Below are 13,456 nucleotides of genomic sequence, written 5' to 3'. Positions count from 1 at the left end.
TATATATATATATATACATTTATGTATGTATATATGTGTATATATGTATATGTATATATGTATGTATATGCGTATATGCGTATATGTGTATATATGTATATGGGCCCTATCTTGCCGATCTGAAACGCAAGTATCAAACGCAAAACGCAAGTAGCTTTGTGGGCGGATCTCGGGCGCTGTTGCTATTATGCCGGCGGGATAAATGACTCTTGCGCCCGGCGCAAATCTAAAATGGGTTGGTCTGAGCTCTTCTGGACTGAGGCTTCTGATGTTGTTCCTGGGATCTGTTGGAGCCACTCCCCCAGTTTTGGGGTCACTGCCCCGAGTGCTCCTACTACCATGGGGACCACGCTCGCCTTGACCTTCCACATCTGCTCCAGCTGTTCTTTCAACCCTTGGTACTTTTCAACCTTTTCGTGTTCCTTCTTTGTGCTGTTGGCGTCTGCTGGTATGGCCACATCTATCACCACGCCTTCTTCTGCTCCTTGTCTACCACCACTATGTCCGGTCGGTTAGCCAGGATCTGTTTGTCAGTCTGGAAGCTGAAGTCCCACAGCACCTTGGCCCTGTTGTTCTCAGCCATCTTCTGTGGTGCAGCCCATTGGGATTTGGGTACTTCTATTCCATACTGGGTACAGATGTTCCTATACACTATTCAAGCCACTTGGTTGTGTCTCTCCATGTACGATGACCCGGCTAGCATCTTACACCCTGCTACTACGTGCTGGACTGTCTCAGGGGCATCTTTGCATAGTCTGCACCTTGAGTCAGATCTACTCTTGTAGATCTTGGCCTCTATGGCTCTTGTACCTAGGGCCTGTTCTTGTGCTGCCATGATCAGTGCCTCTGTGCTGTCTCTGAGTCCAGCCTTTTCCAGCGATTGGTAGGTCTTCTCGATATCAGCCACTTCTTCAATTTGGCGGTGGTACGTGCCATGTAGGGGCTTGTCCCTCCAGGTTGTTTGCTCCTCTTCCTCTGCACTCTTATCGGGTTTCTGTTGCCTGAGACATTCACTTAGCAGTTCATCTTTTATGGCCATTTTTCTGATGTACTCTTGGATTTTTGATGTTTCATCCTGGATAGTGGCCTTGATGCTCACTAGTCCTCGAACTCCCTCTTTCCGCTTTGCGTACAGTCTCAGGGTCCTGGATTTGGGATGAAACCCTCCGTGCATGGTGAGGAGCTTTCTTGTCTTGATATCTGTGGCTTCTATCTCCTCTTTTGGCCAGCTTATGATCCCAGAAGGGTATCTGATGACTGGTAGTGCGTACATGTTGATGGCTTGGATCTTGTTCCTGCCATTCAGCTGACTTTTCAGGACCTGCCTTACTCTTTGGAGGTATTTGGTTGTGGTTGACTTCCTTTCGGCTTCCTCATGGTTTCCATTAGCCTGTGGGATACCAAGGTACTTGTAGCTGTCTTGGATGTCACTTATGTTGCCCTCTGGTAGGTCAACCTCTTCAGTTCTGATCATCTTGCCTCTCTTTGAGACCATCTGGCCACACTTGTCCAATCCGAATGACATCTCTATGTCCTTGCTGTAGATCCTGGTGGTGTGGATCAGTGAGTTAATTTCTCGCTCATTCCTGGCGTGCAGCTTGATGTCATCCATGTAGAGCAGGTGGCTAATTGTTGCTCCACTTCGGAATTGGTACCCGTAACCACTCTTTGTGATGATCTGACTGAGGGGGTTCAGGCCTATGCAGAACAGCAGTGGTGATAGCACATCTCCTTGGTATATGCCGCATTTGATGTTGACTTGGGCAATTGGCTTTGAGTCGGCTTCTAGGGTTGTCTTCCACATTCCCACCGAGTTCTGGATGGTTCCAGATCCTGTTGATCTTATACAGTTCCAGACATTCCAGTATCCACGTGTGGGGCATTGAGTCATAAGCTTTCTTGTAGTCGATCCAAGTGGTGCACAGGTTGGTCTTCCTGCTCTTACAGTCTCGGGCGACTGCTCTATCGACCAGTAGCTGGTGCTTGGCTCCTCTGGTGTTGCTACCAATTCCCTTCTGAGCCCCGCTCATGTATTGAGCTACTACTTACTCATCTTAGCCGCGATGATGCCTGACAGGGCCTTCCATGTTGTGGAGAGACAGGTTATTGGCCGGTAGTTGGATGGGATGGGTCCCTTCAGAGGGTCCTTCAGAATTAAGACCGTCCTTCCCTGGGTTAGCCACTCTGGGTGGGACCCATCCCTTAGCAGCTGGTTCATCAGTGCTCATAGGCATTCATGGAGTGCTGTTAGCTTCTTCAGCCAGTAGGCATGGATCATATCGGGGCCTGGTGCTGTCCAGCTCTTCATCTTTGACACTCTTTCTTTGATGTCTGCCATTGAGATGGTTACTGGTTCTTGTTCTGGGAGGTTGCTGTGTTCTGCTCTTAGGTCCACTAGCCATTGGGCATCTGAGTTGTGTGATGCCTCTTTTTCCCATATGGCCTTCCAGTATTCTTCCACCTCAGCTCTTGGTGGGTCTGACCTGTTGTTATTTCCTCCCTGCCACTGAGAGTACACCTTGGCTGGTTCAGTGGAGAACAGCTTGTTTATTCTCCTGGCCTCTGCCTCCTTGGTGTATCTCTTCAACCGGGTGACCAGTGCTGTTAGTCTCTCTGTGTGTGTATATATGTATATATATGTATACATGTATGTATATGTATGTATATATGTGTGTATATATGTGTGCATATATATGTGTGTATGTATATATGTATATGTATATGTGTGTATATATATATGTGTATATATAGATGTATCAATCAGTCACACACAGTAATTGTTATAGGATACATTCATTGCTGGTTTGGTCTGCACATTAGATTTGTTGAAAAACAGCCATAAACTTTTAATAGAGAGAGAGAAAATATATAAAACCTAAGTGGCGGAAGAAGATTCTGTCTGATTCTAGGGTAGTTCATTCCATTTGACCTGTAGTGTCTGCTTTTTTGTGTGTGCCTACGTGCCTTTAGTCAACTTTCATCCATTAAAGTCAGTCTCTACCTCCAGGGCAGTTAGGTCACACAGTGTATACACACACACACAACTACACACACAAGATATTAGAGATTTTGCTCACTCACCGGTGCAGATTTACAGGAATAAATATCCATTTTAGAGGAATTTAAGAGTAGAGGGCAGAGAGGTGTGTGTGTGTGTGTAGTACAGGCGTTTTTAACGGCAGCTGGCTGAAATGAGCCCTGAAATTGAGTGCAGAGAGAGAGTGGTGGAAAGAGAGAGAGCAAGGCTGTGTGAATGTGAAGCAGAGTGAAGCTGAAGCGAGTGAACGAGCTCAGCAGTCTTCTGCATAAATAGAGGTTAAAAAAGAGAGAGATATGGAGAATATTTAGAGGCAAAATGATACGGAGAGAGGGAGATTTCTCTTCTGCATTCACAAGTCCTCCCTAATGTATTTATACTGCATCAGTACTACAGAAAGTAGAATATGTATTGGTATACTGAAGCTCTTGCAATGTAGTTCTTGTTTTTTTTCATTTGCACAACAGAAACTAATGAGACCTTGCTATCTCTCATCGTAATACCAGCTGCTATCAGTTAGCAGAAGCAGTAGCATTTAGATAAACAGACTAAACAGTAAAATCCGGCCACAACCTCCAAGTTAGCAGCAGCGGCAAAAGATATCAACATCAGTGGCAGTTGACAGCAGCAGTGGGTGTCTATGGTAAGCAGTAGCGTACAGCAGCAGCAGGGTCGAAGTGTCTTTGGACAAATACTGAACCCCAAATTTGGTTCTGATGGTTTTGCAGTGTGTGTGTGTGTGTGTGTGTGGGTTGAGCTCAGTATTGTTGTGCGTGCTCTGCATAGGAAGCTGCATTGCTCCTCCAGTTGCATGGCAGCCTCTAAAAACTAGCACATTTGAGTGATTGTAGACCAGCAGTAGCAAGTTAGCAGGAACAATAGTAATTAATAGTTGCAGTATCGGTCAGCGGTTGCATCAGTCATAGATATCAGCAGCTGCTAAGATAAGGGGTTGCAGCTGCCACCCCCCCGTGCTCTGCTCCTGAAAGCACATATCAGGAACAATAGTAGTTAGCAGCAGCATAGCAGACAACCGAAGCAGTAATGCTGTTAATGTTGGGCAGTAGCAGTTAACAGCATGCAGTAGCAGCATTAGCAGAGTCAGCTCTCAGGTAGATCAGCTGATGATCAGCTGGAAAATCAAACATTAACCGCTTCAGACGATCTGTTTACCACATCTGTAGTCTTCTCTGTGCAGTCGAGAGTGGGCTAGGCCTACAGTATGTCAGTCAGTAGTACAGCAGATAACAGCTTCAGTGGAGTTCATCTATTCACAGAAACTTTTAGAGTAGCTGAACAAAAGGTTGTGTTGACTCTTTTTAGATCGAAAAGAAACTCAATCAATGCGTAGGCTGTTTGTGTGTCTGTTGTGTTATGTAAGACAGGCTGTAATCTTGCTGTCTCTGAGCAAGATGTCTTTTTCACTGCAGCTCAGGGTACTTAAAGCTATCAGTGGTTCTCAAACTTTTCTGGCATGCCTCCCTTACCCTATATGATAATGATAGGGGAACCGAAGCTAATAAAAGAAGATTTAGAGTTGAATATGAATATTAATGAAATAAAGGTTGGAATAATAGCATCAGCAACATACATTGTTAATAAATTGTATTCATTCAACTTTGTTCCACTCTATATTTTCACCCTGGTCATCCAAGCCCCACCTGCATTGGCCCTCCATCGACATATAAAAGATGGACGTTGCGCCTCAACTTCCTCCCACTGTATAAAAATGAAGCCAAAATATATCTGATACAGCTGCTGTAATTTTTCACCACTTGATGTCTTGGTGTGTGCATCAGGGTTGGTGCTGCGGTTTCAAATTCCCGCCCATCAAGGACGAAATTTTGATTTCAGAGGTGGGGGACACACGTCCGTGCACACATACACACACACACACGCACATACCCACATGGACACCGATTCAAATGCTAATGTAAATGAAACCTCTGATATTACAATCCTTCTAGCTGACGTGACCCAGGCAGAACAAACACCCAGCTTACAGTGGCAGATTAATAAGGACTCCTGCGCAACTAGTAAAACGGCCTTTTGAAAAAGTGCAGGGGACATGTCCCCTGTGTCTCTCCCCCCCAAATTACGTCCGTGCCACCCGTACACACAGCCTACACAATCGCAAGCAGGGCTCAGCTGTCAAACATGATGTGAAACCCCCTTCTTATAGCTTCAAATAACTCATTAAAACCAAACTGATCAGAAAAATTAACACTTTAACAAACATCAGCGTGATATAACTACCTAAAATGACAGAAACCATCTTTGGGAAAAATGTATTTGACTTGTAATTATTTTTAGTTTGTCCCATCTGCTAACATGGAGACAGAGGGCTTTATGACCTGTACTGCAGTCAGCCACCAGAGGGAGATCAAGTTTTTTTATGATGTAATTTTTGGAGAGCTGTCATGTCGTCCATCTTTATTTATGTCGAGGCTCCCCACAGTTTGAGAACCACAAGCTACATTTGACTTAGTTTGAACCGACTGAAACACAATACTTTGCTGTTTTAATGTTATATTATATAAAATACACTTTAAAGTTTGAAAAAGTAATGCCACGTTTCAATCCATTCAAGAAGTTGTGGTGTTGCAATCGCAACATTTAACCCTTTATTAAACCAATCTTTGTGAGTTATGTGCAACATTGCACTTTTGTCCAATCACCACAGGTTTTCCACGGATTTCACCAATCATATCATTCCCCAGATTAGCAGTGATTATAGGCTCACTGGAACAAGTTGCCTTCGATTTTTAAAGAATTAAACAAATTGAAACTATTTTTGCCATCTCATTGAAGGAAAAAAATGCATGCAAATATCGCAACATGCAAACACAATTTTAGAACATTTTAGAAAGTCTACCATTAAATGAGCCTTTTCAGATCTGGAGGTGGGCCCCTGGCGCCACACGGTGGCTGCCCACTGCTCCTAGTGCTTAGGATGGGTCAGATGCATACAGATGAATTTCCCTACAGGGATTAATAAAGGATAATTTACCTTAGTTTAAAAAAATTCTAAAATATCATAATGTTTAAGAAAAGTTGCCATGACATCAGGCATTTTAGGTCGCAACAGTCCCCAAAAACATCCTGGAGGGATTGAGTTATGTGAGTAATTGTGGTATAAACTGATTTTATTGTCTTACATATAAGACAGGGTTTAATGTATTTCAGGTGGCAGACCAGGTTTAGGTACCTTTTTAATTGCAATTCATGTTAAAGTGCATAAAGCTACTTGTTTTGGGGGCCATATCTAAGGCCTCTGTTGCTGTGTACATATTTTGAACGTCAGTAGAAATGTAGTATACCCTGTTTTGTCCATTTAGGTATAAGTTACAATTCTCCAGTGCATAGTTGTTTTTTTAAACACACACACAAAAATCACATTTCTTTGCTTTGAGCTGAAACCAAACTCCCCTAAAGATCATCCAGGCAGCAGAAACAATATAAATGCAGAGCAGCTTGTAGAAAATGGAGCAATGGAAAAAACATGGAGGCTGTGTTTGTGTGTGTGCGCGCAGGTATCATCTGTCGTAGGGCAGACTGCAGTGTAATTTTCAGCACTTATTCAGATTGTTTTCCAGCTCTTCTTCTGTGGTGTCTGACTCTATTATTTACCCTACCCGTCCATTTGCGGCAGAGACTGACGCTTTACTGCTCAGTGCCGGCTCGGCTTTTCGGCCGGGTCACCGAGCAGAAACGAATCCGCCCTTCACACCCTGAAATCTCATCTCATAGAGATGAGAGGAGGTGTGTTAACACTCCTTTGTTTCCATCCACTCTTCTTTTCTCCTCCTTTTCTCCCTCTGCTGTAACCCACCATATCATCTTCCTCATTCTTGTCTTTCTACTTCCATCTACTCAACTTTCTTTTCTTTCTCCCTAGCTCCTCCTCCTCTCATTTGTCTTTTTCTTCCATCTGTGTCTCATTCTTCTGTCATCTCTTTCTCTAATTTTTCTTTTCTTTTTCCTCTTACCCTCACCCTCTTCCTGTTTCTTCTTTTTACTACTACATCTCCGGTTTTCTTTTCCTTTCTCTGTGTCATACTCCTTATTTCCTCCGCCATGTCCTCTCTCTCTTCCTCATCCCTTTTTCTCTTCCTTCATCCCCGCATCATTTATTTTCCTCCTGCATCTTTTGTTGTTTTCTTCTTTATCTACCCCTCTTTCTCCTCTTCTCTATATTTTCTTTTCATCCTATCATTGTGTCATCAAGTGTGAAGTGTGTGTGTGTGTGTGTGTGTGTGTGTGTGTGTGTGTGTGTGTGTGTGTGTGTGTGTGTGTGTGTTTAGTGGAGCTTTATTGACATGTACAGACAGACAAAAGCCTTTAAAGTCTCTGTGGAGAGTCACAACCTTTGCTCCCCGGGGATAAAATTGGATATCTCTCAGCTTATGATGAAGAAGAGGAGAAGAAAGAAAGGTAGAGGAGAGGGGGAGTTGTGAGGACGTCAGTTTGGTTTAAGATGATTTGTTTTCAGTTGTATTTTTTGTTTAAAAATGAGATCAACCCATAATTACCATTACCTACCCACTCCCACACACACACACACACACACCACTGAGTAAGAAAACCCATCAGCTGTGGCATGTACCTGTATTGATCAATTGATTATTGTTGCTTTCTGCCTTAGGGATTGTTCTCTACAGCTGTATAATTGGCTTAAAAGCAAGAACTACTGTAACACTGCTGATCACACACATTATACACACTCTCCTTTCCCAATCCGCGAACTCGTCTGTACTTGTGTTCTTGTGGACTTGATTTCATCAATCACAGCCCGAGTGTCGCTATTAAAAACCCTAATTTAGCCAAGTATTGCTGCTACCTGAAAGTGTTGTTGCTCTGCGCACCTCATCGAGGACATTATGGGAGCTGACTTGTTTAAAATTAGGTATAGATAAAGATCCCATCAAGCATTTCTTATTAACCAGTGGTGATGGCGGATATGAACCAAACCCACAGCTGTCACAATGTGTCACCAAATTTTCTATTGCAAGTTTTGGTGGGCATTTCAAATATGTGGGAAATTTATCAAAATAATATCTACTTGGCAATTTGCTCCAATGTTTTCGGGGATGTGAGGACCCCCTAGCCAGACCAGACTGACCGGTCAGCATCCATGGTCATCCCAGTGAGAACTGTCATTGTTCTTTTTCTTAGGTCTCTGTAGTATTTAAACATAATGAATTATATTTTTTGGAAGATAAACTAAGCTCTCAAAGTTGAAATTTATTATTTGTTGCTGATAACTTGGTTTGTTTGGTAAAATTAATGTTCATGTTTTTCATCAGTTTAGGGTAGGGCTAGGCTTAGGATTTGTTTAGGGGTTACTTTTGGCTCATCATATGGATTACAATTTTTTCATATTCTTGCTGAAGAAATATAAAGGAGAGATCAATACTGACATCTTTCAGAACAAGTTTCACATTATCCTGAATTTTGAATGTGATCAACAACAAAATAATTAAATAACCTGAGCAAGCATGAACCAGATTTGCATAGTAATTAAGCAGCACATCAAGATTAGAGATTGTAGTTTTTCATCTTGTTGATGTTTCATCTTCATTCTTCTATTTTTTTACATCACTGTTTTACGTACATAAAAAAAATGTATCCTGATCAAAACACAACACAACATTTCTGTTCTGTGACACATTTTTGTTTGGGGACATGATGTTAGGTCAAGACCAATGAAAAATTATTTGTGGTTTAAAGACGTACCCGTGATTCCATCATGTTGATCTGGTTATCTTACAGTTTGGGAACAACACTTGTTAATGCAGGTGCAAATAGAGTACTGTAGGAATGATTTATTTTTGTTGGTAGATAGATAGATAGATACTTTATTTATCCCGAGGGAAATTCAAACCAGAAGTCAGAATCGCCCTGGTTCCTGTATCAGAAAAACAATGAGATTTTTCCATTGGTTTTTGGATTATTGAAGAAAATAAGCTCTGTGGCAAACAAAGGTTTATGGTCCTTAAAGGTTTTGTTCAGCAAGATAAGCTTCACAAATGAAATTATTTTCTAAGTGCAAATGCAAACATAAAAAAAGCTAACATTGGGCTATAAACAAACTACACCACAGTTGCACGACTTCACTGTCACCACCACTAAACTTTCAACTTGTAATTAAAAACCACAACTTTGAGGTCCAACGTGCTGTAAAGACGGACTTAAGTAGAGTATAGTAAGTATCGTGACAACTTCTGTAGTCTCATTTAGCCACTTGTTAACAATCGTTTTTTTTTAAGACAAACCTTCAAAATTCATGGCTGGGGTATTTGCTGACATATTTCATGTCATAGAACAAAACGTTAAATTCTTACAAGCACAGACCTTATTTTAGGCAGCTAACCAGAAACCCATTCAAAAAAACCATTGACTTCAAGCAGAAGTAACCGTAGGGGATGAAATGCTAACTCATTTCCGTGTTTTAGGACTCATTCCTGCAACACTTTTATGACATCAGCCAGCTCTGCCCACCTAATTTGCATATTAAGAACCAATCACAAAGTGGGCGTAAGAAAATACAGACTGCTGGCTAATATAGTTTAACTATTCAGGATTTGTAGCCCATGTGGTTCTCATTTTTGTCTCATAACTTATTCAGGAATAGCTCACATTCTGCCTCAGGATGGAGAATCGACCAAGTGTTATATGAGTCTATAAAACCCTGTAGATCAAATTCTAAAAGGAACAAAATCCTTGTTTCGAATTCCATCTTTTTATAATGCCTGAATCCAACAAGTGTGAGCTGTTAGTCATTAATAAATGACATTATTGAGTTTTGATGTAATGTGAGAGCAGGCAGCAGATTACTGATTCCTGTTTATAATTAAACTCCTCAGATGCTCTGCTGCTTTTTCTTCTTGCCTGTGATCTTCTTTACCACTCTTCTTCCTCCTTTTCTTCCTTCTTGTCTCTTCCACGTCTTTTCCGTTCCTTATCTGCTCATCTCATCATTGGCTCCTTTTTTTTTTCCTTTGCTCCGCCTCCTCTGCTCACCTCCTGCACTTCCCCCTGTCCTCGTGCCTGCTTCTCCTCCCTTCCTCCCTCCTTCCCTCTCCCCTGGATGAACTGTTAACAGAGGCCACGCCCACTCCGTATAGACCCGCCCACACACCTCCTCCTCCTACTCGCCCTCCCCCTGCTCCTCCTGCTCCTTCTGGCACCCCCTTGACTTACTCCTCCTCCTCTGATCCCCCACCAGTGTCCCCCAGCCCAGGCGTTGCCCTCCCCTCTGCCCCCCGCGACCTGGTCCCTGTCCTAGTGTCCAGCCGATTTGTCCGACTCAGCTGGCGTCCCCCGGAGGAGACTGGAGGAGCTGTGCAGACCTACGGCATTTATTACTCCCAGGATGGAGTCGAAAGGTAAGATGGGACTTTTTTTTCCTTCATCTTCGTTTGGTCAGACATGAATTTGGAATCTGTCCTGTAAGGCATTGGTTCTTGTTCAGATGGTGTTTGTATTTTTTCCTTTTTCTAGTGAATTACTGTATTTTACTTTTTAGGGTTTCAAAATAATTCAAATAAAATAATAAAACGAACAACTCTTTAGTTAAACTGCTCACAGCCCGCAGATATGTGCAGCCAGTGACGAGAGGTTTTGTTGTCAATGTTTCAGTAGATAAAAAGCCAAAAAGGTTGACCACGGTTATAAAAACCATAGTGCTGACTTCAGAGAGTTAGATGAACACTTTGTCTTTTTCTTCTCTTTTAAATACACTGGCCCATGCATGTAAAGGAACATACAACGATTAGCGATAACATTCTGAGCACTGACAGGTGAAGAATTCACTGATTATCCAGTTATCATGGCTCCTGTCAATGGGTGGGATATATTAGGCACCAAGTGAACATTTTATCCTCAAAGTTGATGTGTTAGAAGCAGGAAAAATGGGCAGCGTGAGGATCTGAGCAACTTTGACAAGGGCCACACTGTGATAGTTAGACGACTGGGTCAGAGCATCTCCAAACCTGCAGCTCTTGTGGGGTGTTCCCGGTCTGCAGGGGTCAGTACCTATCAAAAGCGCTCCAAGGAAGGAAAACTGGGGAACAGACAAGGTTGCATTGATGCACTTGGGGAACAAAGGCCCTAGCTACTATAGCTCAAACTGTTGAAAAAGTTAATGCTGGTTCTGATAGAAAGGTGTCAGAACACACAGTGCATCACAGTTTGTTGCGTATGGGGCTGCGTAGCTGCAGACCAGTCAACTTGCCCATGCTAACCCCTGTCCACTGCCGAAAGCACCTACAATGGGAATGTGAGCATCAGAACTGGACCACGGAGCAACGGAAGAAGTTGGCCTGGTCTGATGAATCACTTTTTCTCTTATATCTTGTGAATGGCTGGGTGCCTGTGTGTCGCTTACCTGGGGAACACATGGCACCAGGATGCACTATGGGAAGAAGGCAAGCTGGCGGAGGCAGTGTGATACTTTGGGTGATGTTCGCCTGGGAAAGCCTGGGCCCTGCCATTCATGTGTATGTTACTATGACACATAAAACCCAGCTAAGCATTGTTGCAGACCATGTACACTCTTTCATGGAAACAGTTTTCCCTGATGGTAGTGGCCTCTTTCAGCAGGATAATGCTCCGTGCCACAAAGCAAAAATGGTTTAGGAATGGTTTATGGAATGCAACAATTAGTTCAAGGTATTGACTTGGCCTCCAAATTCCCCAGATCTCAATCCAATTGAGCATCTGTGGGATGTGCTGGACAAACAAGTCCGATTTATGGAAGCCCCACCTCACAACTTACATGACTTAAAGGATCTGCTGCTAATATGTTGGTGACAGATACCATAGAGGTCTATTGGAGTCCATACCTTGAAGGGGCAGGGCTGTTTTGGTGGCAAAAAGGGGACCTACACAAAATTATGCAGTTGGTCATAATGTTATTGCTGATTGGTGTGTATAAGATGTGGTAAGAATGTTGTTGTGAAGTGTACCCCTAAAAACCTCATCCAAACTGCTGTAGTTTTACATCAGTCTGTGGTGTTGACCTCTAAAGTGACATGAACTCTTGACGATGACTTCTTAAAGTACCAAAAGGCACATGTTGGAACTATTTGAGTATCAAATAATAAATATACTGCGTTCAACTTGTCCACCACAGACTGTATGCAGCTACTAGCAGCTAGTACTAGTGGCCCAATCAAACAGCACACTACATCAAAGAATATTTGAGGTGATCAGTGAAAAAAAACAAATAGTATTTTTCTTTTATAGATTTTGGTAGTTTGATAGTTTTGATACTACTTGGTACTGGCTTATTTTGGTTACTGGCTGGGTACTGATATCCAGCCCTAGTTGGAGGTCACCATTTAAGATTTCCCATTTTCCTGGAAGGTGGAATATCAGATTAATTACACCTTTAACCGAAGAAAGGCCAGTGAAATGGACACTAAAAATGAAAACATGAACTAATAATCACATCACTATTTTTAAATACATGCTCCACAGCTTTGCATATTTGATGTATTTTTCCAAGCTAGTTGGTAGTAGGTTGTTGACCATGAGAGTTCATTCTTGATATTAAGATTATTTTGTGAATCTTAGGTGAGTGTTTTTGCTTGCTAACATTAGCTAATTAACAGTAAACACAGAGTGCAGGTGAGACTGATGGGAATCTCATTAGTTTTGCAGGCATTTGGCCATAACCCAAACTATTGGACAAACTGGAATTTTGACCCAGTGATGGTAGAGCTATAGGAAAATCAGGCGATCACCAAAATCATTAAGATTTTGGGAGAGGGAGCTGATCAGTTTCAGGACAATCCATCCAATAGTTATTTATTTCATTCTGGACCAAAATGGTGGACCAACAGACAAACCAACTGACAGACTGATATTGCCATCCATATAGCCTTACCGCTGACATGACTGAAAAGGTTGTAGGCTTGAAGCTTTGTGAAGGGTTAGGGTTATTGTTGACTTACAGTAGGAAGGGGCAAAGGGCTGAGATGTAGAGTTGTATACTAACAATATGCCAAAGACAACACTTCTTTCCTTTGATAACAGCTCTGCTGCACACAGCAGCCATGAACGTTTACTAGAAAAGACTCTGGGTGACATATTGGCGAGTCCCCCGCTGATGTTAAATGGTAACCTCTGACAGTCGGGGCTCCAGCTGAAGGCTTTCACATCCAGGCTTTTAAGCTTTGTTACCTTAGGGACTAACCGGCCTGCAGTGCTTTAGGGCTCTGAACGGTATGCTGGACAAAAGAGCCACTGAAGTTTCATCATGAAACGATACAAGAGACAGATTCTGTCAGTCCTAATGACTTACAGAAGGAACAGAGGCAGAGGTTTTGTCAGTTCTAATGACTTAGAGAAAAATACAGAGATGGGTTTTTTCAGCACTAATAACTTGCAGAAAACGAGAGAGGAGGGATGGAG

General features: G+C 42.5%; 1 protein-coding gene across 2 annotated transcripts in view; it reads left to right on the top strand.

Annotated features, from left to right (window-relative positions):
• dcc (DCC netrin 1 receptor) overlaps positions 1–13,456 on the top strand; it is a 281,121-nt gene that overhangs the window by 148,505 nt on the left and 119,160 nt on the right. For both annotated transcript variants that reach the window (XM_051413496.1, XM_051413495.1), the window contains exon 8: positions 10,266–10,425. In XM_051413496.1, coding sequence (XP_051269456.1) covers positions 10,266–10,425 — 160 coding nt within the window. The remainder of the gene's footprint in view (positions 1–10,265; positions 10,426–13,456) is intronic.

Source organism: Dicentrarchus labrax, unplaced genomic scaffold, assembly GCF_905237075.1.
Source record: "Dicentrarchus labrax unplaced genomic scaffold, dlabrax2021, whole genome shotgun sequence".
NCBI classification, from domain to species: domain Eukaryota; kingdom Metazoa; phylum Chordata; class Actinopteri; family Moronidae; genus Dicentrarchus; species Dicentrarchus labrax.
The sequence above is the reverse complement of the archived record's forward strand: the minus strand, read 5'-3'. Positions and strand labels throughout refer to the sequence as shown.